General features: G+C 41.2%; 1 protein-coding gene across 3 annotated transcripts in view; it reads right to left on the bottom strand.

The window, feature by feature from the left end:
• Positions 1-23,841, bottom strand: part of PPA2 (inorganic pyrophosphatase 2) — a 98,155-nt gene extending 74,314 nt beyond the window's left edge. For 2 of the 3 annotated variants that reach the window (XM_019962026.2, XM_070791122.1), the window contains exons 1-3: positions 23,631-23,841; positions 6,078-6,142; positions 2,136-2,180 (exon numbers count right to left, since the gene is read on the bottom strand). In XM_019962026.2, coding sequence (XP_019817585.2) covers positions 2,136-2,180; positions 6,078-6,142; positions 23,631-23,811 — 291 coding nt within the window. In that variant the 5' untranslated portion in view covers positions 23,812-23,841. The remainder of the gene's footprint in view (positions 1-2,135; positions 2,181-6,077; positions 6,143-23,630) is intronic. The other variant, XM_070791121.1, reaches the window with a different exon arrangement.
• Between the last annotated feature and the right edge of the window lie 214 nt (positions 23,842-24,055).

Here is a 24,055-nt window from a genome sequence, read left to right as displayed (position 1 = left end):
ATACCAGGTCATGCCCATTAGAATGATTATCATGAAAAAAGATAAGAAATAACAGTCCTGGCGAGGATGCAGAGAAAAGGAACCCCTGTGCGCTGTTGGTAGAAATGTAAACTGGCGCAGCCACAATGGAACATAGTATGGAGTTTCCTCAAAAAACTGAACATAGAACTACCACATAACCCAGCAATTCCACTTTTGTATATATATCCAAAAAAAAGGAAAACAGGATACCGAGGAGATACTTATACTCCTAAGCCCGTTATAGCATTACTCACAATAGCCAAGACCCAGAAACAACCTCAGTGCCTGTCAACAAATGGACAAATACATTTTTTATATATACAAGAGAATAGTATCCAAGCATGAGAAAGGACAACATCTTGCCCTTGGTGACAGGATGGGTGAACCTGGAAGGTATTATGCTCAGTGAAAGAAGTCAGACAGAAAAAGACACATACTGCATGCACCACTTCCAGGTAGAATCTGAAAAGTTTTAAAAAGCCAAATTCATAGAAAGAGAGTAGGAAAGTAGTTGCCACGGCCTGAGGGGTGGGGGAAATAGAAAAGAATTAAAAAAAAAAAAATCTCAAATCAAAAATCAGGTAGTCACCAACACAAACTATGTTCTAAAAATTAAAGTTTAAGTTGGTTTCCCTGGTGGCTCAGATGGTAAAGAATCTGCCTGCAATGCGGCAGACCTGGGTCCGATCTGGGAAGATCCCTTGGAGGAGGGCATGGCAACGCACTCCAGTATTCTTGCCTGGAGAATCCCATGGACAGAGGAGCCTGGCGGGCTACAGTCCATGGGGTCATATAGATTCCGACACAACTGACTCACTAAGCACTACTACTATATATACGCAGTAAACATTTTTGCCACTGAAACAACTGTTTTCAGGTTAACACTCACAGTCTCTAGGAACCCATAAAGACTTGAGCCCCTGGATGTCTATTTATCCATTATGGAGAGCAATGACTCTCAAACTTCCGAGCGTACAGGATGCCCTGGGACACTTGTTTTGGGCACACTGGGAAAGAATCCACTAGCCAATGCAAGAGACACAAGAGACAAAGGTTCGATTTCTAAGTCTGAAAGAGTCCCTGGAGAAAGAAATGGCAACCCACTCCAGTATTTTTGCCTCAGAAATCCCATGGACAGAGGAGCCTAGAGGGCTATAGTCCAGGGGTCACAAAGAGTCGGACACAACTGAGTGACTGAGCACAGAACACTTAAATGTGAAGACTACCCAGTCCGCATGAATTTAGTAGATATGGAATGGACCAGGAATCTGAAATATTAACAAGTGCCCTAAGCAGTTCCAATGCAGATGGTTTAGGACCATCTGACAAACATCAGTTTAGTAAAATACAAGATGGGGGGCAGGAAAAGCTGATGGGAATTAAACAGCCCCACAGCTATGCTTGGAAGTAGATTCAAAGGCTGGGGTCAAAAGTTTCAGCCAGACGAGACTAGAGGGCAATAAGGTTAGGAAGGAAAAAGAAGGCTAAGAGGCAGGAAATGTTTCCTGGAATCAGCAAGATAAAAAGGAATCAAGAGAAAGAAATGGGAAGACAGATATCAGTTAAATGTTCTGGTCCTAAGTCAAAAACAATTAAAAGTTTGACAGTCATATATTTAAAGATGGATTTAGAATGTATTTATTTTAGCATATAGTTGGAATATAGCATATATTCCTGGATCCTAGAATAGTCAGATTTATAAACAGAAAGTAGCACAGTGGTTACCAGGGGCTGCGTGGACGTGGGCTGGAGAGCTATTGCTTAATGGGTCCAGAGTTTCAGTTTGAAAAAATGAAAAAGTTCTGGAGATGGATAGCGGTGATGATTGTATAACATGGTACAGAATTTAATGTTGCTGAACTGTACACTTAAAAAGTGTACAATAAATAATAAGGTAAATGTCATGTTACATATATTTTACCATAAGGGAATAAAGTAAAATGATAATATTGTCCCTAGCTGCCTTAAAGAGAGACTAGAATAAAAACATCAGGATGCATTCATAAGTTCTGTGACGGAAAATAATTCAGCATCACTTTACAAATGCAGACTACCATCAGGGTCTTTAAAAGACAATATAAGTGATACACACAAATAAAAACCTTTAGATATACCTCATATTCATCATTTCGTGCTCTTTTTGTAGGAATGCCATTTTCCTATAAAAGAAAAGATGGTTATTAGAGAAATGCAATTCAAAAATACAATGAGGTACCATCTCACACTGGTCAGAATGGCCATCATAATAAAGCCTACAAATAATAAATGCTGGAGAGGGTGTGGAGAAAAGGGATCCCTCTGACACTACTGGTGGGAATGGAAACTGGTGCAGCTATTTTGGTGAACAACACGGAGATTCCTTGAAAGAGCTACCAATGATCCAGCAATCCCATTCCTGGGCATATATTCTGGAAAGACAAAAACTCTAATTTGAAAAGATACTTGGACCCCAATGCTCATAGCAGCACTATTTATAATAGCCAAGACATGGAAGCAATCTATATTCACTGACGGATGAGTGGATAAAGAAGATGTTTTATATACATATAATGGAATATTACTCAGTCATAAAAAAGAACGAAATAATGTCATTTGCAGCAACATGGATAGAAATAGAGATTAACATGCTAAGTGAAGTATGACAGACAAAGACAAATATCATAAACTATCATTTATATGTGAAATCTTAAAAAATGATACAGAAGAACTTATTTACAAAAACAGAAATATTAATAGACTCACATAGAAAACAAACATGATTAACAAAGGGGAAGGCAGGGAGGGATGAATTGGGAATTTGGGATTAACAGATACACACTACTGGATATAAAATAGATAAACAGCAAGGACCTACTTGCTGTATAGCACACGGAACTATATTCAATATCTTGTAATAGCCTATAATGGTAAAGAACCTGAAAAGAATATGTGTGTGTGTATATATATATATATATAATATAAAACTGAATCACTTTGCTATATACCTGAATCACTGTAAATGAACTACACTTCAATTTTTAAAAGATGCTATTTTTGACTCTAATATTTCATGAACAAATACAGCTGTATTGACCGTACAGCAATAAAAATATGCCTATCGTATAAACATTCCACCAGAGGTTTCCAGAAACCTGATTCAACAGAGAATCCACCAAATACCCAGTGCAGTTTTCTCTCAGCATTTACACCCCCAGTGCATGAGCATCAAAAACTCATGCAGTTTTCAGCGCTTCATAAAACAAATTATTAGAAAAGCTAAATCTCTTTCAAGTATATTTTCCTAGTTTTTACAAAATAAGCAAAGGCTCAGTTCAGTCTTTAAGGAAAGACTGGCAGTTTCCAGTAACCATGCTTAAAACAGTCATTTCATTGTTGAAATGAAACTCCAGGGAGTGTGACTAACAAGCCATGAAAGTACTCGGCTGCGCCGCCTGCCTGTGATTTCCACCAAGGTGTGATTACCAAGTCTCCATCAAGCACTTTTAAATTAAAAGAGCATTATTCGGCGGGTTGGGAAGAAAAATTACACCATTCACAAATGCTCACACATTATATGTAACTTCTACACACCGAAACAGCTAATGAAGGAAACAAACAGAAAAACAATTATTCCAAGTCAGCCCTGAAACATCATTTCTTTTCCTAAAATACCACCACCCAAAGTATAAGGTGCAAGAGTTCTCTAATCATTATGTCTGGGAACAAGGGAAGCCTATTTACACAGCCACTGTATGTACCAATCTCCACGGCCCAGAATTCATTCGCACAACCTGTTTCACTTTGTTCTGCCGTTATCAATTTTTCATAAGCCCAAATCTCATGTTCCCCCAAACCCATCCTCCTAAGGCAGAGTATTATTACTCAGAGGGATGTAGGAAGCCCATTCTTTGTTCCACTTACACCCCGACCTACTACACAATTCCTCCATATAATATTGTTATCACTGCTACTGCTATGAGGTATAGAGACTGTCACAGTGCACCACTCCCCGCTAAGCAGCACCAGCAGTCACTCTTCACTACTCTCCTCTAGTTTTCTAGCACCTTACAGTATTTGATTGTCTTGTTTATTTTCAGGTTGTTAGTCTCCTCTGGCTGAGAGGGAACTATATTCACCTATTTCACCACTGCAACTCTAGTGCTCGAAATACTGTCTGACTCATAGTAACCATGCAATAACTGTTTACTGAATGAATAAATTAATTAACAAATAAATAGATGAATGCACCCTCTTTAAGCCAAAATCAAAGAGAGTGGTTGGGAGATGTGAGATACCTAGGTTGGACAGCTCACTGGCCAAAACAAGACATGGACACACACACACACACACACACACTCAGAGACACACACAGTACTGTAGAGTTCTCTATGCTCTCTCACCGGTTCCTTTCTCTCTCCAGATTACATGACTCCTTGTCCTGTAGCTGAATACTACTCAGAAGTAGTGAGCTAGAAGGATTACACAAGAGCAGCTAAGATACAGACTTTGTAGAGGATGCTGCTGAACGTCCTCTTCCTTGGCTGTCTCTGGGATAATTATTTATGGAAAATTTTATAGACGTTATAGGAAATGATTATAGTTTTAAATGTGTTTGTAAATAATAGTTTAGAATAAAATACCTTTCCTTTTGCTTACTGGATCAAGTCACCATTGCCTACTGTCTACTTGACTTCACACCTGCTATTATTTAAAATAAAACCCGAAGAAACGTTTAAAAAAAAAAAAATGACAGTCTGTGGAGTTACAGTCCTACGTTCAAGTCTCATCTCCACAACAGACCATGTTTGTGACCATGGGCAAGGCACTTCACCTCATTAGCAAAATAAAAATGGTAACAGTAGCCCTGGACATACTGAAATAATGCAAGTCAAGCTCTGAGCACAGTGCCTGGCTAAGCACGAGGGGCACTCGGTAACTCTCGGCTCTCATTGGCCCCCGTTATCATTGTTATGGACAGTCCAACCCTGTGAAGCCCCGGGAGGCAGCATACATCCTATTCCCATGTTCCATAATCTGACTGTGACACCTGGCAGTCGGCCCCTGAGGTAACACTGGAAAGGTCAAACCAGACTTGCAGCTGCAGCAGCTTCCCACTTTTTCCCTGGCCTCTGCTCCACACTGATCCCACCACAGTTCTGGAAAACCCAACCCCACTAACCAGCCCCACAGAATCTCATCCTGGAATATAGTTCTGGTCACTGAAAAACGTGGTAATGAAATAAGCCAGTTAACTTCTCAGATCTTACTGAAAGAACTGCCAAGACTGAGGTGACTACTAACATCCACCACCAACGATGCCATCTCGCCAACTAGTCAGGAGAGCCCCAGGAATGCACCAATATTCTGAGTCCCTCCTAGTTCCATCTTCAGCAGATTTCCCTCCAACCTGACTTACGTCCCTTCTACCCTCCCACCTCTCAAGTAATTTTAGGTTCTAAAAGAATAGCTATTCAAAGACTACCATTTTTCCAACTGTATCTTTCTAGCATCAATCTGGTAGAGTAGTTAAAGAGCATGAACTCTGTGGTCAGAAATGCTAAATCAAATCCTTGTTCCGCCACTCACCAGCTATGTGACCTTAGACAAAGTATCCAAGTCAAGGACGCTTCAGCTCCAGTGTCCTTGGAGATGATAATAGCAATTTATAAGGATTAAATAAAATGGCATATGTTGACATGGTGGCTAGCAAACAGCAGATAATCCACAAATGTTACTATCTTATTATTACTAATACCACTACTATTCTTATGAAAAATAAGCCTCTTGTTAACCTTCCAAATTCTTAACCTTAAATTTTTATTTGCTACCAAATTCTAAGCCTCATAGACTACTAACACTTCTTTCTTCCCAAGTCCTCCCGGAAGAAACCCATTCTTATCCAAATTCTAATTCATGAAGAAGGCTTATAATCCTGTTACAAAGATAACTGATGCTAATTCTCCTCTGCCCTTCTCTACCGCCAACCAAAACATTTCTTTTTGAAATGCTTCCAAAAAGCATCTTATGGTGATACTAGAAGTAGATATTTTCATGCCCCAAACAAGTTAAAACAATACCTCTTCAGAGTCCACCTTCAGAGGAATATCATGAAAGGGGGAAATGTAGTGACCAGCTACATTCTCTGCAAAGGAAAACAAACAAAAACACAGAATTAAAGCAGTGAACGAGCTTCTTCTTTAGAGCAACTGTACTCTTACCCACTTTTAAATTTTGAACAAGCTGATAATGTTTTTTCAAAATTAACTTTAACTCCCAATTTAAGGTTTAATTCAACTTTTAAAACTTGCTCCAGTCTGATGACCAAAGAGAAAAATGATAGCCCTCTCTTATCTTTGGGGGATGCCTTCCAAGACCCCAGTGGGTGCCTGAAAATGTTGACACTACCAAACCCCACATAGCTTTTGTTTTGTTTTGTTTTTCTGTACACACCTACATATGATAAAGTTTAATTTACAAGTTAGGCACAGTAAGAGAATATTCAAATTGCCAGCATCATTACGCTTTGGAGCCATTATTAAGTAAGGGTTACCTGAACACAAGGTCTGACAACCAAGACATCTACCTACTAAGGCTGGACAAAGGAATGGCTCAGGCCCAGGAGAGGGACAGAGCAGGACAGCACCAGACTTCACCATGCTACTCAGAACACAGTGGCACGTAATTTAACACTTAATCGTGAAAAGCAAAACCACAAATAAGGGGGACTGCTGCACACCAAATCAACTATATCTGGGCTGCTGAAACCATTCACTTACCCCTGTGGCTTAAATATCCAAAGTAAAAAGTCTAAATTAGACTAAAACTCCAAATATGAAAAAAATCTGACTTTTGAAAAGAGGCTCATGAATAGGTGAACTGGGTTAAAACTGACGTCAATTTTCCCAAGAAAAACCTAACAACATAATTCCTCATTTCCACCTACAACCCACATGAAACAAAGGATTAAAAGTCCTACCAAAATAAAAGAAACAAGTCATTTGTTCCACTCAGTGATAAGGATGCTAATATTAAGATAAGCTTAAAACAAAAACAAACTTCAATAACTGAAACTATTTTATCCTCATTGCATACTGAAATATATATGTAAAATAACTTTAAAAGTATATATTATTTAAATAAAATATGAATGCATACTTTTATTGGAATGTGTGTTTCCAAAAGCTGGGCTTAATATAGCCATAGAAAATCTTCACTTTGTAATTTCCAAAGTCAAGGTATGTACTACTTCTGGCCTGCTACTTCTTTGGTATAATTTTCAAATTTAGACTTTAAAAATATTTTAATAAATAAAGTGAGGACTGGCTAACACTCCAGTAGCAACAAGTATACAGAACACCCAAATCTTGGTTTCTAAGTACCATTCTCCAGTGAGAACAACTAGGATTTCTTGAAGAAGGGGCTTATTCTACGCCCAGGGCAATGAAAATACAAGATGAGCTTGGAATATCCTGGAGTACCAGAAAGTGACCAAGTGCTCAAAAAAACAAAAAGTTACGGGTATGTCAATGGGGAAGGAAATGGCAACCCGCTCCAGTATTCTTGTCTGGAGAATTCCATGGACAAAAGAGCCTGGCAGGCTACAAAGAGTCAGACATGACTGAGCGACGATCACTCACTCACAGGCACGTCAAAGGGGAAAGGAGCCAACCTGAAAGAGCTCCCAAAGGCCAAAGCTAAAGCAAGTTGAGCAACAAAATAAATAACAGTTACGGGCAAACCTTGGAGACACTGCGGGCTTGGTTCCAGACCACTGTTAGTAAGGCGAATATCGCAATGAGGAAAGTCACGCAAATTTTTGGTTTCCTAATGTACATAAAAGTTATGTTTACACTACATTTAGTCTATTAAGTGTGCAATAGCATTATATCTAAAAAAGCAATTTATACATTTAAAAAATACTTTATTGCTAAAAAAAAAAATAGCTAACCATCATCTGAGTCTTCAATGAATCGTACTGGTAACGCCAAAGATCATCAATCACATATCACCATAGCAAATATTGTAATAATGAAAGTTTTAAATATTTCGAGAACTATCAAAACGTGACACAGAGACACCAAATAGTAAATGCTTCTGTGAAACTGACACTGACAGCCTTGCACGACACAGTGCTGCCACAAAACTATTTGTAAAACGTTCAGTATCTTCAAAGTACAACAAAGTGAGGTATGCCTGTAATGCATTATAATCCAAAGTATACAATAAATATACATGATCCATAGTAATACAAATAAATGATTGTATAAATAAATAAAAATGATAGAAGAGACTAATCTTCCTTCAGAAAAAATCCTAAACAATATATATAGATGTTTCCCCCAACAAAAAAAATAAAGCTTACCCTATTCCCCAAGTGTGGACTAGACTTAGTGACTTGCTTCCAAAGAACAGAGTGTGGAAGGGGAAAAACATTTCCATGGAGAAACCTGATGATCAGTATCCTTAACCAAATGATCAAGGTTAATATCACCAGTGGACAAGTCGTGTTCATAGCATGGATCCCCTGATACACCGGGATAAAGGTACTTCATATCTGCCATGTTCTTCCCCCAAACCCATAATTCCAGTCTCATTATCAACAAGATATTGGACACACCCAAACTGAGGGACATTCTCAAAATACCTAACCAATACTCTTCAGAAGTCTCAAGGTCATCAAGAAACAAACTTATGAAAGGAATGACTGAGAAGGTGTCAGCAACATCCGCTGGATCATGGAAAAAGCAAGAGAGTTCCAGAAAAACATCTATTTCTGCTTTATTGACTATGCCAAAGCCTTTGACTGTGTGGATCACAACAAACTGTGGAAAATTCTGAAAGAGATGAGAATACCAGACCACCTGATCTGCCTCTTGAGAAACCTGTATGGAGGTCAGGAAGCAACAGTTAGAACTGGACATGGAACAACAGACTGGTTCCAAATAGGAAAAGGAGTACGTCGAGGCTGTATATTGTCACCCTGCTTATTTAACTTCTCTGCAGAGTACATCATGAGAAACGCTGGACTGGAAGAAACACAAGCTGGAATCAAGATTGCCGGGAGAAATATCAATAACCTCAGATATGCAGATGATACCACCCTTATGGCAGAAACTGAAGAGGAACTAAAAAGCCTCTTGATGAAAATGAAAGTGGAGAGTGAAAAAGTTGGCTTAAAGCTCAACATTTAGAAAACGAAGATTATGGCATTCGGTCCCATCACTTCATGGGAAATAGATGGGGAAACAGTGGAAACAGTGTCAGACTTTATTTTTGGGGGCTCCAAAATCACTGCAGATGGTGACTGCAGCCATGAAATTAAACGACGCTTACTCCTCGGAAGGAAAGTTATAACCAACCTAGATAGCATATTCAAAAGCAGAGACATTACTTTTCCAACAAAGGTCCGTCTAGTCAAGGCTATGGTTTTTCCAGTGGTCATGTATGGATGTGAGAGTTGGACTGTGAAGAAGGCTGAGTGCAGAAGAATTGATGCTTTTGAACTGTGGTGTTGGAGAAGACTCTTGAGAGTCCCTTGGACTGCAAGGAGATCCAACCAGTCCATTCTGAAGGAGATCAGCCCTGGGATTTCTTTGGAAGGAATGATGCTAAAGCTGAAACTTCAGTACTTTGGCCACCTCATGCGAAGAGTTGACTCATTGGAAAAGACTCTGATGCTGGGAGGGATTGAGGGCAGGAGGAGAAGGGGATGACAGAGGATGAGATGGCTGGATGGCATCACTGACTCAATGGATGTGGGTCTGGGTGAACTCCGGGAGTTGGTGATGGACAGGGAGGCCTGGCGTGCTGCGATTCATGGGGTCGCAAAGAGTTGGACACGACTGAGCGACTGAACTGACTGATGGAAATATAATGTCTAAGAGGAATGTGGTACCCTGAACTGGATCTTGGGACAGAAAAATGATATTATGGAAAAATCAGTGACACCAAAATAAAATGTGGAATTAGTTAATAATATGTATCAATGTTGGTTTCTTAGCTTTGACAAATGCACAGTGGTAATGAAAGATGTTAATGTTAGGGAACATGGTAAGATATATACTGAAATTCTGTACAATTGCTGCAACCTTGTCCAATCTAAAATTATTCCAAAATAAAGTTTATTTAAACAAATGAACAAACACAAACAATGGCTTCTGTCCAATAAAATTAGAAATATACAACTTAACAATGGCCCACACTCCACCAAAATTTCATTTCCTCATCTCATGCTGTGTGGGTTTTCCTTACCACTTATCACTAAAGTTCCTGAAGAAAGAAGACCTTTTGTTGTTGTGTTTCTGTTTGTTCTATTAGGCTCTCTACTGGATCCTCAGAACCCAGAAAAGTTCCCAGCACTTAGTAGGCATTCAGTTAATATGTGCTGAGCAAATATCTCTATTTCATTTTCCTGTACAAGCTTCTAATATAATTTACCCTCTCCCACCCTAGCAACAAAGTGACTTATGTATGACCCGATGCACAAACTATGATAAATATAAGAAAAAGCACACAAGTTGCAAAGGATATAAAACTCTCCCTGAACTGAACTGAAGATCTATAAAGCTTTTTTCCATCAGTTAAAAAGGATGCACCTTAAAAAAAAACTTCTCTTTCACATACCACTTCAAATTTCAAATTCTCTGCCTGATTTTAAAGACATCTATGAGCAACACAAAGAACAGGAAACAATACCTATAGCTGATTCATGTTGAGGTTTGACAGAAAACAACAAAATTCTATAAAGCAATTATCCTTCAATAAAAAAAAATTAAAAAAAAACAGAAAACAAAACTATCAGTTTGCTGCAAGATTATTTTCTTTTCTATACATAACAAAGTTACTTAAGTGGGTCACATTTACATATTTTCTATTAAAATAAAACATAGTGGTGGGGAATTGAACACAGTACAGCAACTTTGGAAAATAGTCTGACAGTTTCTTATAAATGTATGATCCAGAAATAAGGAAAAATGAAAACTTATGCTCAAACAAAAACTTCTCAGTGTATGTTTATAGTGGCTTTACTCAATAATCACAAAAACTGGAGGCAACTCAAATATCCAACTGGTAAACAGATAAACAAACTATTAAACCCACACAATGGCATTTTACTCAATAGTCCAGCAGCAGCAGCAGCCATTAGTCCATAATAAAAAATGAACTACAAAAGAAAATGAAAAAAATCTATAATGCAATTACGCTAAGTGAAAGAAGCTAGATTCAAACAACTCCACTAAGATAACATTCTGGAAAAGGCAAAACTATAGGGATTAAAAACCAGACCAGAGGTTGCCAGAGGTTGAGGGGAGAGGGTGGAGTTGACTTAAAAGAGGAGCCGGGAGAAAATCTGGGGGAGTGACAGACTGTTCTGCACCATCACTGTGCTGGTGTTTAAAAGAGTCTGTATTTCTACTAAAGCTCAGAACTGTTCACACAAAAAAGAAGGCAGTTTAGAAAACTATAGTACATTTTAAGGTATAAACAGGAGCACTTACTGCAAATAACAATCACCCAGCTGGGGTTCTTAGCACATTACTACGTTGCTACATTTGCAACCTATCACTGATGGAAATTAACAACCACCGCAGCTCTAAGAATTCAGGAAGTCCTACAAACCAGGAAAGTTTGTTACTAAACTTAATGAAGTACAGGAAACTTGAAAGAACAGCTGGGCTACCTGGAATTAAGACTAAATGATACCTCTAGCACACTGACTTGGTGTGAAGTTTACCTAAAGCTCTTGTTAACTGGGGACAAGTCTCAACAAATATTAAGAAGAGAAGTATGTGCTACTCAAGTATGAGGGCAAATAGGACTAGACTGTGATCATTAAAAGCTAAAGATCTGTGAGAAGTGTTCTTTGACATCTATCACTTCAAAATGGGGTCTAAATATATTCAAACACTAAGGCAGTGCCAATACATACATTAAAATAATGTTCTAATTGCCATTTTGGAAGGCAGAAAGAATATACAGGTAAATGAATGGTTTGACTCAGATAACCAAACCTACTAGAAGCCATTTGGGTCATGAAATAGTTTAAATAAAAACATAATAATAAAGAAAAAAATGAAAAACGTCTGGGAAAATAAAATAAGGCCTTAGATCTCTGATAATTATAATGCTTTGATGGGCATAATACTAATAAATTTGTACAAGAGCAATGAATACAGAGGGCAAGAGTCTGCCTTGTAGTTGCTGAGTTTGATAAAGTCACTCGATTTCTCTGACACTTTTCTCAATTTCCTGTAATTAAGTAATATACAATTTAGTATGCAAAAAGCAATGTATTAGATGTCATAATACAAAAGTGCTAAAATGTGAGCAATGCCTACAGCTAAGTTAGTGTGCACTACACACTATCAGGATCAGCATCATCCTACAAACTGAGAGACAAAGAAGTCCTCTTGGCACAATCGGAGAGCAAATCACTGACCTAACATACAAAGAAAGGATAAGAATCCATCAGAAGTGTTCTAAAGTCAGTACTATAAGTATATTAGGCTTCACTTAAACACATTCAGTTCAGTTCAGTCGCTCAGTCGTATCCAACTCTTGTGACACCATGGACTGCAGAACGCCAGGCTTCCCTGTCCATCACCAACTCCTGAAGTCTACTCAAACTCATGTTCATCGAGTCAGTGATGCCATCCAATCATCTCATCCTCTGTTGTCCCTTTCTCCTCCCGCCTTCAATCTTTCAATCATCAGGGTCCTTTCAAACAAGTCAGTTCTTCGCATCAGGTGGCCAAAGTATTGGAGTTTCAGCTTCAGCATCAGCCCTTTCAATGAACATTGAGGACTGATTTCCTTTAGGATAGACTGGTTGGATCTCCTTGCAGTCCAAGGGACTCCAAGAGTCTTCTCCAACACCAAATTCAAAGGCATCAATTCTTCTGCACTCAGCTTTCTTTAAAGTCCAACTCTCACATCCATACATGACTACTGGAAAAACCATAGCTTTGACTAGATGGACCTTTGTTGGCAAACTAATGTCTCTGCTTTTTAATATGCTGTCTAGGTTGGTCATTGCTTTTCCTCCAAGGAGCAAGCATCTTTCATGGCTGCAGTCACCATCTGCAGTGACTCTGGAGCCCAAGAAAATAAAGTCTCTCACTGTTTGCATTGTTTCCCCATCTATTTGCCATGAAGTGATGCAACCGGATCCCATGACCTTAGTTTTCTGAATGTTGAGTTCTAAGCAACATGAAATGCATTAAGATTCTTAAACACATCAAGATTCTCTAAAGGTGGGTTTAAAGATAGGTTCTGGTATCCCCTGCTTTTCAAAAGTTTGGTTTAAGCCACTTCACTTTTATAAAAGACCTACATTAGTGCCTGTTTTTGCTAACAACAACAACAAAAAATCCAAAGAGGATTTTAACTTTTACAAAAAAAAAAGAAATGAAAGCAGCATTCAGTGTGTTTTCAGCAGCTGTTAATGGAGGCATCAAGCAGCCCTGAACAGTGAGTGTGGCCAGGCAAGCTCCTTTCCTGGGAACTACACTCAGCATCTCAGCAGCAAGTTGCCAGAGCTCTGAACTACGTCCATGAGCACCTATGCTTTCTCTCCATTTATCTTGTGCATTCATTAGCAAGAGGTCTCCTAAGGTATTGCTTCTTTAAAACATTTCAGCTGATGGATAATTTCATAGGACCACTCCACTTATAGATAGAGAAACCTGTGCTATCTATCCTGCTGCTGCTGCTGCTGCTGCTGCTGCTGCTGCTGCTGCTGCTGCTGCTGCTGCTAAGTCACTTCAGTTGTGTCCGACTCTGTGCAACCCCATAGATGGCAGCCCAGCAGGCTCCTCCATCCCTGGGATCCTCCAGGCAAGAACACTGGAGTGGGTTGCCATTTCCTTCTCCAATGCATGCATGCATGCTAAGTCACTTCAGTCGTGTCCGACTCCTAGCGACCCCATGGACTGCAGCCTACCAGGCTCCTCCGTCCATGGGATTTTCCAGGCAAGAGTACTGGAGTGGGGTGCCATTGCCTCCTCTCTGATCCAGTCTAAAATGAATGGGGTAATCCATATTATACCTCTGAGCCGTGGACAGACTTGGTACACACAGCAAGCACTGTGGCAGCGCATGCCACCTTTTCAAGACAGAACTGAAGCACACATCAGAAACAGCCCTTTCTTAGAGGCTCAGAATAAAGTAGTGATAATCTTAGGTTAGAACTTCATTATCTGCAGCTCAGACTGGTTGTTTCTTTAGAACTATAACCAAATTGTTGCCAATTTACTTTTTCAAATACTGTAATATATTCATATAGTTTTTAATTTACAATATTAGAATATTATCTACTGATTTCAGCTCTGAAAGGTAAGTTTAGTTCATCTGACTGCAACCTAATTCCTTTAAATTCTCTATTGGCCAATACTTTACAGCTTTACTCTTTGCTTCATCAAAACATAAACAGCATTTCTTGACTCAACTAACAAGGCTTTTTCTCTTTCTTCATTCTTTTTCCTTATTTTTTATCTTCTGCACTTACATTTTTTCACTTCAAAGCTGATAAAATGTTCTATAATCCTATTGAGTTTTCCATGCTTTCCCTGTTAGTGTATTTCCTAAAGATCAGAAAAGCCTCGATTGCTTGTTAAGCAGATCTCATACCTAGTTAATCAGAATCATAAGGAGAGAAATCTGGATATTTATATTATTAGTAAGCATACGAGTCAGGCAAGTTTAAGAAGCATTGCTAGATGCTGATTTTTGGCCAAGTAGAATCTTACAGATAATTTCCGTTTCTGTTCAACTTCTATTTTGTGTTGTGTTTCTAATTTTCTTCCTTAGTCAGTCATAATCATATCTATCAATTATTCAAATGTCTCACAGCTTCCACAGAAACTATGGAATTCTCTAACCAAATAGCTCCCTTTGGAAATCATACTTTCTGTTGCAATCTGGATTGGATGCTTTCTTGGCATCTTGAGACTCTGCTTTGTTGATTTCCAACTTAGATCTGTTTTCTGGATTCCATGCTTTCAGCTTTGTTTTACCTGTTTTGCAAGAGCATATTCCTAACTTGTGTAGTGTAAGAAAGGACGCAGGGGAGGTAAGTCTCCAAAGTCCTTAAATGCCTGAAGTGTCTTAACTCAGCCTACACCCTGGATTAATGGTTGCCAGGGTAAATTCTAGAAGGAAAACGATCTCAGAATTTTGGAAGCGTTACTCCAGTCTGAGCTTTCAGGGCTGCTCGTAGTCAGATACCAGTTTGTTCTTGGTCCTCTGCAGGTGGCCTGTTCTCCCCCCCTTCCCCTTCTCCCAACCCCAGGAATTTTCAGGGTCTTCTTTATAAAAGCCTCTGTTTTCTGAGTTTTCACAGTAAACAGTCAGGGACTCAGAGCACTTGAGTACTTAAATTCTTAGATCTCTTTCACTATTCCTTTGAAAATTCTTCATTTTGTCTGTTGTTTCCTTCTGGGACTCATAGATTCCAAATGTTAAGACTTCCTAGAGTAAATCTCTATGTCCCTTCTACCTTTTTTTTTATCCCCCCCGCTGCTGTCTCTTTGACATTTTGTTCTACTTTCTGGTAGATTTCTTTACCGTATGTTCTAACTTCTCTGCATCAGCTTTCCAGGACTGCCCTAACAATTACTACACACTTGGTGGCTTAAAATAACAGAACACCAATTTACCCACTTCCCTTCTATCAACTTTTGTGTCTTAATCAGATTTTAATCTCCAAAAGCTCTTGTTCTTTGACTGCCTTTTCTTCATAGCCTCCTTTTCCTTCTTAATGGGTGCAATCACTTGCTGAAATCTCAGTGGATACCTGTGTGACTCTGAAAAATTCTGGTTCTCTTTTCTTTTTTCCCATTTAGTTTATAAGGTTTTCTTAAAATCATTCATTCAGTAAATACTTACTGAACACACACAGTATACTGAGCACTGTTTTAGGTACTAGATATACAAAGTCCTTGCTTTTGTGGAATTTATATTCTGGTCAGGGGTTGGTGCATAGAAGCAATGAATATACTTTTAACTTGATCAGGTATTGGGCAAGAAAAGAATGGCGGAAGGAGATAATATTTTATATGGAAATGCCAGGGAAGCGGAATGAAGCAAGGAAGAGGGTCAAGCAGAAAATCTAGGGAGGCACACTGCATGAGGAGCAAGCACAGAGGTGCTGAGGCGAGAAAACACAGGGCATCTGGAGACACTCGGAGGCCAGGAAGACTGGAGCACGATGATCAGAAAGAAGAGAGGTAAGCAAAGGCTTCAGTGATGAAGCCCAGGATCAGCTCACACAGGACCTTGCAACAGTAAGAGCAGAACCTGGCATGATCAGACTTATGTGTCATGACTTCTGGTGGAAAGCAGGCTTCAGGGGACAGTGGTGGAGCAGGGTGAAGAACCAGGGGGCCCCTGCAATCGGTCAAGTGAAGGATGTTGGTGACGTGGATACAGGAGCACAGGTGGCAGCAGAGATGAGTGTCTTCTGGATACATTTCAAAAGCTGGACTGAAAGGACAGACTAGTAACTAGATACAGGGTAAGACTGGCCACAACAATGGTTCCTAAGTTACTGGTCATAAGTGTGAAGGCCGAAATAGTTGGGTAGCGGTGAGGGACAGGGAGTTCTGTTTTCTACACATTAACTTTAGGTTAACTTCTGGGACATTTCAGTGGAAATACAGAGTACATTTACCGCATGTGTAAATCTTGAGCTCAAGAAGAGACTAGGCCTAACATTACAAATCTGGGAGCCAACATTACAAATCTGGGAGGCAGGGATATCTCGATGGATGGGATCATCTACATCAAAAGCAACAACAGAAACTCTGGCCCACAGGCCAAATACAGCACAAGGGCTGTCCTCACTTTTATAAACAGCCTTTTGCTGGAACATAGCCATACCTTTACTCGCTGGTTGCTTTTGCCCCACAACACAGAGTTTGTGAGGGACCACCGGTCTTGCAAAACCTAAACTATTTACTATTTGGCCCTTTTCAGAAAGGGCTTGCCAACCCCTGCCCTAGAGAGAGAAAAGATAGATATATGTGCAAAGTACTGAGTCCTGGGCCATTTCAAAGGTTAGAGTTCAGATCAGAGAATCCAGCAAAGGAAACTGCTGATGGAGAAGCTATCAAAAGAAGATAAAAGAAAGTGTTGTCCCAGGAAGGGAAAAAAAAAAAAATTCAAGGCAGAAAGAGGGTTAGACTGTAAAAATACTGTTGAGAATTCACCTGGGAGGAGAATTTTCAGTTGATCATTAATTTGCCACATGAAGGTCACCTTTCGACAAAGCAGTTTGGTAGATAACAGTAGCAGTGAGGAAAACCTGTCTGAAGGTGATCCCTGACAAGCTGGTCTATAGTTAAGAATAAAAGACTAGGAAAGGCGATGTGTGTGGGAGAGGCTTGGCGAAGGGCCAGCTTCCTGTGAAGATGTGCGCTTAAGCAGCTGGCTGTGACACTGGCACATCCCCGAGTCAGAGGGACAGCAACGCCATCAGGCTGTCCTACCGATCTCCAAACACGTCCTTCAACCTCTGGGGAAGGAATCAGTCCCTGGCCTAAGCCCCAGGCCTGCACAGTAAACATCCATGTGCCTGCCATTCCATAATACAACTTACACGGCTCCTCCTGTGTCAAGCTCCACATCTCTCTCTCTCTCACACTCTCTCTCAGACCCTGAGGTTCTGCAAAGCAGCTCAGCTTCCTCTGAAACTACAGACCCTTAGCACACAGACTTAAGTTGGGACTTCCTCTGTGCCTCTTCACCAATAACCACACCTCCATCTGCTTTTCTTCCTTTATAAATATTCTGAAATCACCAGCTTTAATGGCTCCTTCTTATTTGTTGTTTCAGGGTTATCTTTTTTTATCCACCTACTATCACTTTTGGATATTTATGAGGAGAGAGAAAAACAATGGGAGTCACCCCCACCACCTTGTTGTGGTATTTCACTTTGTCAAAAATCAGACTACATACCTACTAGGCATTAGCTAACAAATTCTATCAGGCCCATCAACATATATTCAGTTCAGTTCAGTCGCTCAGTCATGTCCGACTCTTTATGACCCCATGAATTGAAGCACGCCAGGCCTCCCTGTCCATCACTAATTCCCGGAGTTCACCCAGACTCACGTCCATCGAGTCAGTGATGCCATCCAGCCATCTCATCCTCTGTCGTCCCCTTCTCCTCCTGCCCCCAATCCCTCCCAGTATCAGAGTCTTTTCCAATGAGTCAACTCTTCGCATGAGGTGGCCAAAGTATTGGAGTTTCAGCTTCAACATCAGTCCTTCCAATGAACACTCAGGACTGATCTCCTTTAAAATGGACTGGTTGGATCTCCTTGCAGTCCAAGGGACTCTCAAGAGTCTTCTACAACGCCACAGTTCAAAAGCATCAATTCTTCGGCGCTCAGCTTTCTTCACAGTCCAACTCTCACATCCATACATGACCACTGGAAATATATTAGATGTTGCCAAACAATGTCAAAATTTTACCTTCAACTGGACTGAAATGAGATTTCATTCTGTCACTTTGTAAGTTATCTACATGTTTTTCTCTTAGAATAGCAAGTTGTTTCAGAATGAAAGTTCATTTAAATCAGCAAGTGATAAAATCAAATGAACTGCAAAACCTGTATCTGATTATATGTATCATATACATCAAATAGCTACATGTAGGCCAAGTACCAACATACTATCACATATGATTACTAAAACCATTTATAGACATTCTTACTGGAAGCTGTGGCAATGACAAAACCAAATAAATACAATTAATGTTTCTATATCCACACGATAACCATTATGTTCTATTACGTTAATTCAAGTTCTATGATATAGGCAAAATTAAAAAAAAAAAGGTTATAAGAACTCATATATTTAAGAATCAAAACACACCTTTTGTGTAGTACTCATTGTAAATTTTATTAAGTCCAGATGTGGGGTACATTCAATGGCAGATTGCTCCTACTATTCAAATGATGTACGTTAAGAAAACATTTAATAATTTCAACATAAACATATGCTTACTATAAATGATAAAACAAATTCATTGTTTAAAACCTGCATGATTCATTCTCATGCTAAATAAAAGCAACTGGAATTATCTATGGCATTATTTCTCTAAGTGAACCAGTCACCTTGCTTGCTTGCTTGCTTGCTAAGTTGCTTCAGTCGTGTCCGACTCTGTGAGATCCCATAGATGGCAGCCCACCAGGCTCCCCCGTCCCTGGGATTCTCCAGGCAAGAACACTGGAGTGGGTTGCCATTTCCTTCTCCAATGCATGAAAGTGAAAAGTGAAAGTGAAGTCGCTCAGTCGTGTCCGACTCTTAGCGACCCCATGGACTGCAGCCTACCAGGCTCCTCCATCCACGGGGCTTTCCAGGCAAGAGTGCTGGAGTGGGGTGCCATCGCCTTCTCTGGAACCAGTCACCTACCCCACAGTAACAAAAATCCAAATTATGAAAAGCATAGTTTCTCCTCATCCTTTCAGAAAACTTAAAAAATTTAAAATAATGAATTATAAGTTATGAACAAAAGAAACACATGGAGACTACCAAATGAATACTGGCATACAATGTTATGTCTCTAGTCCTATATGAACAAGTCTTACTTCATTATGATTTCACAACTAATTCAAAAGATCACAGGTCATCAGTACCCATTAAAACTCCTGAGACTTGGAATTAATAAATTGGGACACAGTCAAAGTATCCAATTCTATCCATATCCCACTGTTCTCATCCTTTATAAAATCTAACAAGAATTTTGGTCTAGTGTCTTAAAGTCAAAAGGGAAAAAGAAATAATATGTATTTTTAAACATTAACCGTGTACCAAGCAGGAGACACTAATAATCTTTACATATATGGTATCGTTTAGCTGCCACAGCAATTCTATAAAATCATCAGTGTTATTCCCATTTTACAGATGGAGAAATTGAGCTAAAGGAAGCAATTCTATAAATCATCAGTGCCATTCCCATTTTACAGATGGAGAAATTGAGCTAAAGGAAATCAAGTGATGCCAAGCCTACAACCTATTTTTTTTTCCATTTTACAAAATTTTTAATTAGAGGATAATTACTTTACAATATTGTGATGGTTTCTGCCATAAATCAACATGAGCTGGCCATAGGTATACATACTTCCCCTCCCTCTTGAACCTCCCTCCCGTCTCCCTCCCCATCCCGCCCCTCTACAACCCAAGTCTTTTGACTATTAATCTAGAACTCAATGCTTCCCAAATAGAATTCTATGAAACTCCAGAGTTACTAAAATGTCAACAAATGTTCTGAGAAACAGGGGCTTTGGGATTCAAAAGTTTGGGACAAGTTACGTTACATAAAAATTTCCAAGAACTTTAATATGCACACGGTGACTCCCCAAGGTAATAAAATGCGAAGTGGTTTGCTAATTTAATAAACCATGAAGCTCTTCCTTTAAAGAAAATCTAATAACACACCATGGGATGCTTGTGCTCAACTAAGCAGTTTGGGAAATGACTAATTCCGATCTCCTCTTTCCATGGTTCAATAAAATGATGTAGTGAGAGGTTCAATTACTCACACAAGTCCCCACAAAAAGTAAATTACAGGGCCAAGAGGCCTCATGATTACCACCAGGATGCTCTTCCCCATCACCTTGTCTCACTTCAATACTATTCCTACAAGGTTTAACACCAATTAAAAGGGAAAAACCAAGTACTGCATCTATCATTTATTCTAATTCTTCTGAATGGTGGTAAAGAGAACCATTTACAGAAATGAAATTGAAAAAAGCCTACCTCCCAACTTCACTAGTATTACAGAGGCTTGGGAAATATTTGGAAATGTGGGAAATGATTTCACTGCTAAACAATACTAAACAACATTTTTCAAAAAAAGCGGTATACTGATGCTCTTCTTTGAAGGGAGAGAACTGCACCATATTACTGCTCACGGATACTGCCAGAGTACAAATATCCAATTTATTTATCTTTATAAAGAGTAAATTGCTCACTGTTTCCCGCATACCACCTAACACTGAAGGGGCTTCATTTCACTTTGTCCTACCCCTTCCAGCAAACTATAAACTGTCCTGGGTCAAGGCCGCCATCTGGCGTTTAATTGAGGAATTGTTCAACCCAACAATCTCGATGGCTATCTCACCGCCTGGCCTCTCCTCCAAACTACTTCCTTCCAATTTTTGCCCATCAACCTCAGTAAAATCATTTTTCTTCTTTTCTGTCAATTATTTCAATTGAATGAGATATAAATATATTTTATATTTATATAAAATATATTTTGTGGCATTCCAGCTATAGAAAAGTCATGAGTCTGAAACACGAAGCAACTAAAAAAACCACACCACAGCAAGAGGTCAATAGAGCCTCAGAAATGCCTAACAGATAATGTTAGGAGTGTCTCTTAGTCATCCCCTCCAGGGAATACTGGCACTAAGGAGGGCCTTGAAGAGCACTGGTAAGTCAACTGCTTTCTTTCACAGCTACAGACACTGGCCATGTAAAAGATGACGCCACGGCCTGCCAACAGCATACAGCGAGTTATTGTAGAGCCAGAATCAAGGCCTAGGACTCTCCATTCCAAAGTCCGTGCTCAGCAGGCTACACCACATGCTCCAGGATCCTCAAGGCTGTTTTTTTCTCAGCCAACATTCAAATAAAATATTTTTTAGTGTTTTTATATTTTCCTTAACTAATTATATCGATATTATGAAACTCTTGGGCCCATAACTAAAATTTTCTCAGTGCCACATCTACCAGGTCCAGCACACACTTCATAATTTATTACTCTATTTATAACAAATCTAAAATACTTTCACCATTTTAGGAGTTAGCTTCTATCTACTTTGAAATCTGCCAATCTGTTAACACTGTTATTATGGAAAGCTATTCCTCAAACCATCGTGTTGTAACGTTTTACAACAATCCATCAGAAATTTGGGTCTTCCTGTTAATGGTTCCTCTCTACTTCATTGCTGCTGCTGCTAAGTTGCTTCAGTCGTGTCCAACTCTGTGTGACCCCAGAGATGGCAGCCCACCAGGATCCCCCGTCCCTGGGATTCTCCAGGCAAGAAAACTGGAGTGGGGTGCCAGTTCCTTCTCCAGTGCATGATAGTGAAAAGTGAAAGTGAAGTCGCTCAGTTGTGTCTAACTCTATGTGACCCCATGGACTGCAGCCTACCAGGCTCCTCCATCCATGGGATTTTCCAGGTGAGAGTACTGGAGTGGGGTGCCATTGCCTTCTCTGCTCTACTTCATTAGCCTTGACCAAATAAGGATGGGAAAGAATATGGAGAAAAGTTTAAAGAAAACGGGAATTTTAGTATCAGCTGCCTTATGACCACGTGCCTGTGTGCTCAGTTGCTCAGTCCTGACCGACTCCTTGCGATTCCATAGACTGTAGTTCACCAGACTCCTCTGTCCATGGGATTCTCCAGGTAAGAACACTGGAGTGGGTTGCCATTTCCTGCTCCAGGGCATCTTCCAACCCAAAGATAGTAACCACAAAACTATGCAAATTGAGTCTTCTCTCCTATAAAATATGCCTCCACCCTAGGCTCAAGTCGGAGAAGGCGATGGCATCCCACTCCAGTACTCTTGCCTGGAAAATCCCATGGACGGAGGAGCCTGGTAGGCTGCAGTCCATGGGGTCGCTAAGAGTCGGACACGACTGAGCGACTTCACTTTCACTTTTCACTTTCATGCTTTGGAGAAGGAAATGGCAACCCACTCCAGTGTTCTTGCCTGGAGAATCCCAGGGACAGAGGAGCCTGGTGGGCTGCTGTCTCTGGGGTCGCACAGAGTCGGACACGACTGAAGCGACTTAGCAGCAGCAGCAGCAGCAGCAGCAAGGCAAAGCCGACTTTAGAAAAAACAAAAAAAGGTACTATTCCCCTTGGGGCTCTCAGATCAGTGAGGGATGACAGCAACTCAACCAACCTCGCTGCTTCACATCCTAGCTAACCTGCACAGTGAAACATACAGGTGCAAAAAAAAAAAAAAAAAAAATGAGACTAAGGGAGACCTGGGTCTTTCCCATTTTAGCTGGCCAGGTCAAGGTCCTAGGTCGCTTCGCCCTCTGGATTTGCTCAATTTGGGGAGGAGAAGGGGTTACTTCGGAACCAACGAGGTCCTTGATCGTGGATCACATTCAAGGTGCAAACTCGCAAGTATAAATTCAGGCTGCTGAGTGAGCCTTCATCAGAGCCCCGCCCCATAAAGAACGGCTGGACCAAGCATCTCCGAAGTCCCGCCTGCCTCTCCAATCGCCAGCGGCCCTAGCCGGAGGAGCTTTGTTACGCCCACCCGGAGGGCGGGCTGACCCAGGAACTCCGTTCACCACAGTTGAATCCGGATCGCCGGCGGGGGCCGGGCTAACGGCTGCGGGCCAGGGCAGGTGACGCCGGTCCCGGCTCAGGGTGACCCAGCGCGGCCCCGCCTGTCGCCCTGCGTCTCTGCGCTCCGTGACTGGGGACCTGGCGGCTCCCTTCACAGGCAGCTCCCGCAGCTCGGCGCGGGCCCCCGCGTGAGGGAACGTGGCCTGGACGGCGCGGCGACCGCGCTGTGCCCGCCGGATGCAGGGATGGAGGCCATGCTCCCATCCCCAACCTCCGGTGCGACGCGCGGCGGGCCTCCCGCGAGCTACTTACTGAAAAAGAGGCGGTAATCGGGAGAGTGGGGCTGGCCGCGCTCCTCCGTGCGGTACAGGGCCATGGTCCGACGCGGCCCGGGCCCTGCACTGGCTCCCCGCAGCAGGCGGGCGGAGGCAGCGGCGGCGGCGCCCACGGGCCAGGCCCAGCTGGTGCGCAGCAGTGGCAGCAGCGCGCGCATGGCGTAGACACTGGTTCGGCTTCGCGCGGGTGGTGCCGGGGGACCCGCCCGGCCGCGCGCCGGCGCCCCCTACCGCCCGGAGTGGGCACTCCCAGGCGGAGGTTTGGAACCCCGCCCCCGCCACGCTGGCGGTGGAGACTGCTCCTAGAAATTAGAGCGCCTGGCAAATTGGCAGGATTGCACAAGGGTACCCGCAGCGAGACCGAGGTTCAAGGCCCACCACCCTTGAGGAGCTCACTGCCAC

This window comes from Bos indicus, chromosome 6 (genome assembly GCF_029378745.1).
Source record: "Bos indicus isolate NIAB-ARS_2022 breed Sahiwal x Tharparkar chromosome 6, NIAB-ARS_B.indTharparkar_mat_pri_1.0, whole genome shotgun sequence".
NCBI lineage: Eukaryota > Metazoa > Chordata > Mammalia > Artiodactyla > Bovidae > Bos > Bos indicus.
The sequence above is the reverse complement of the archived record's forward strand: the minus strand, read 5'-3'. Positions and strand labels throughout refer to the sequence as shown.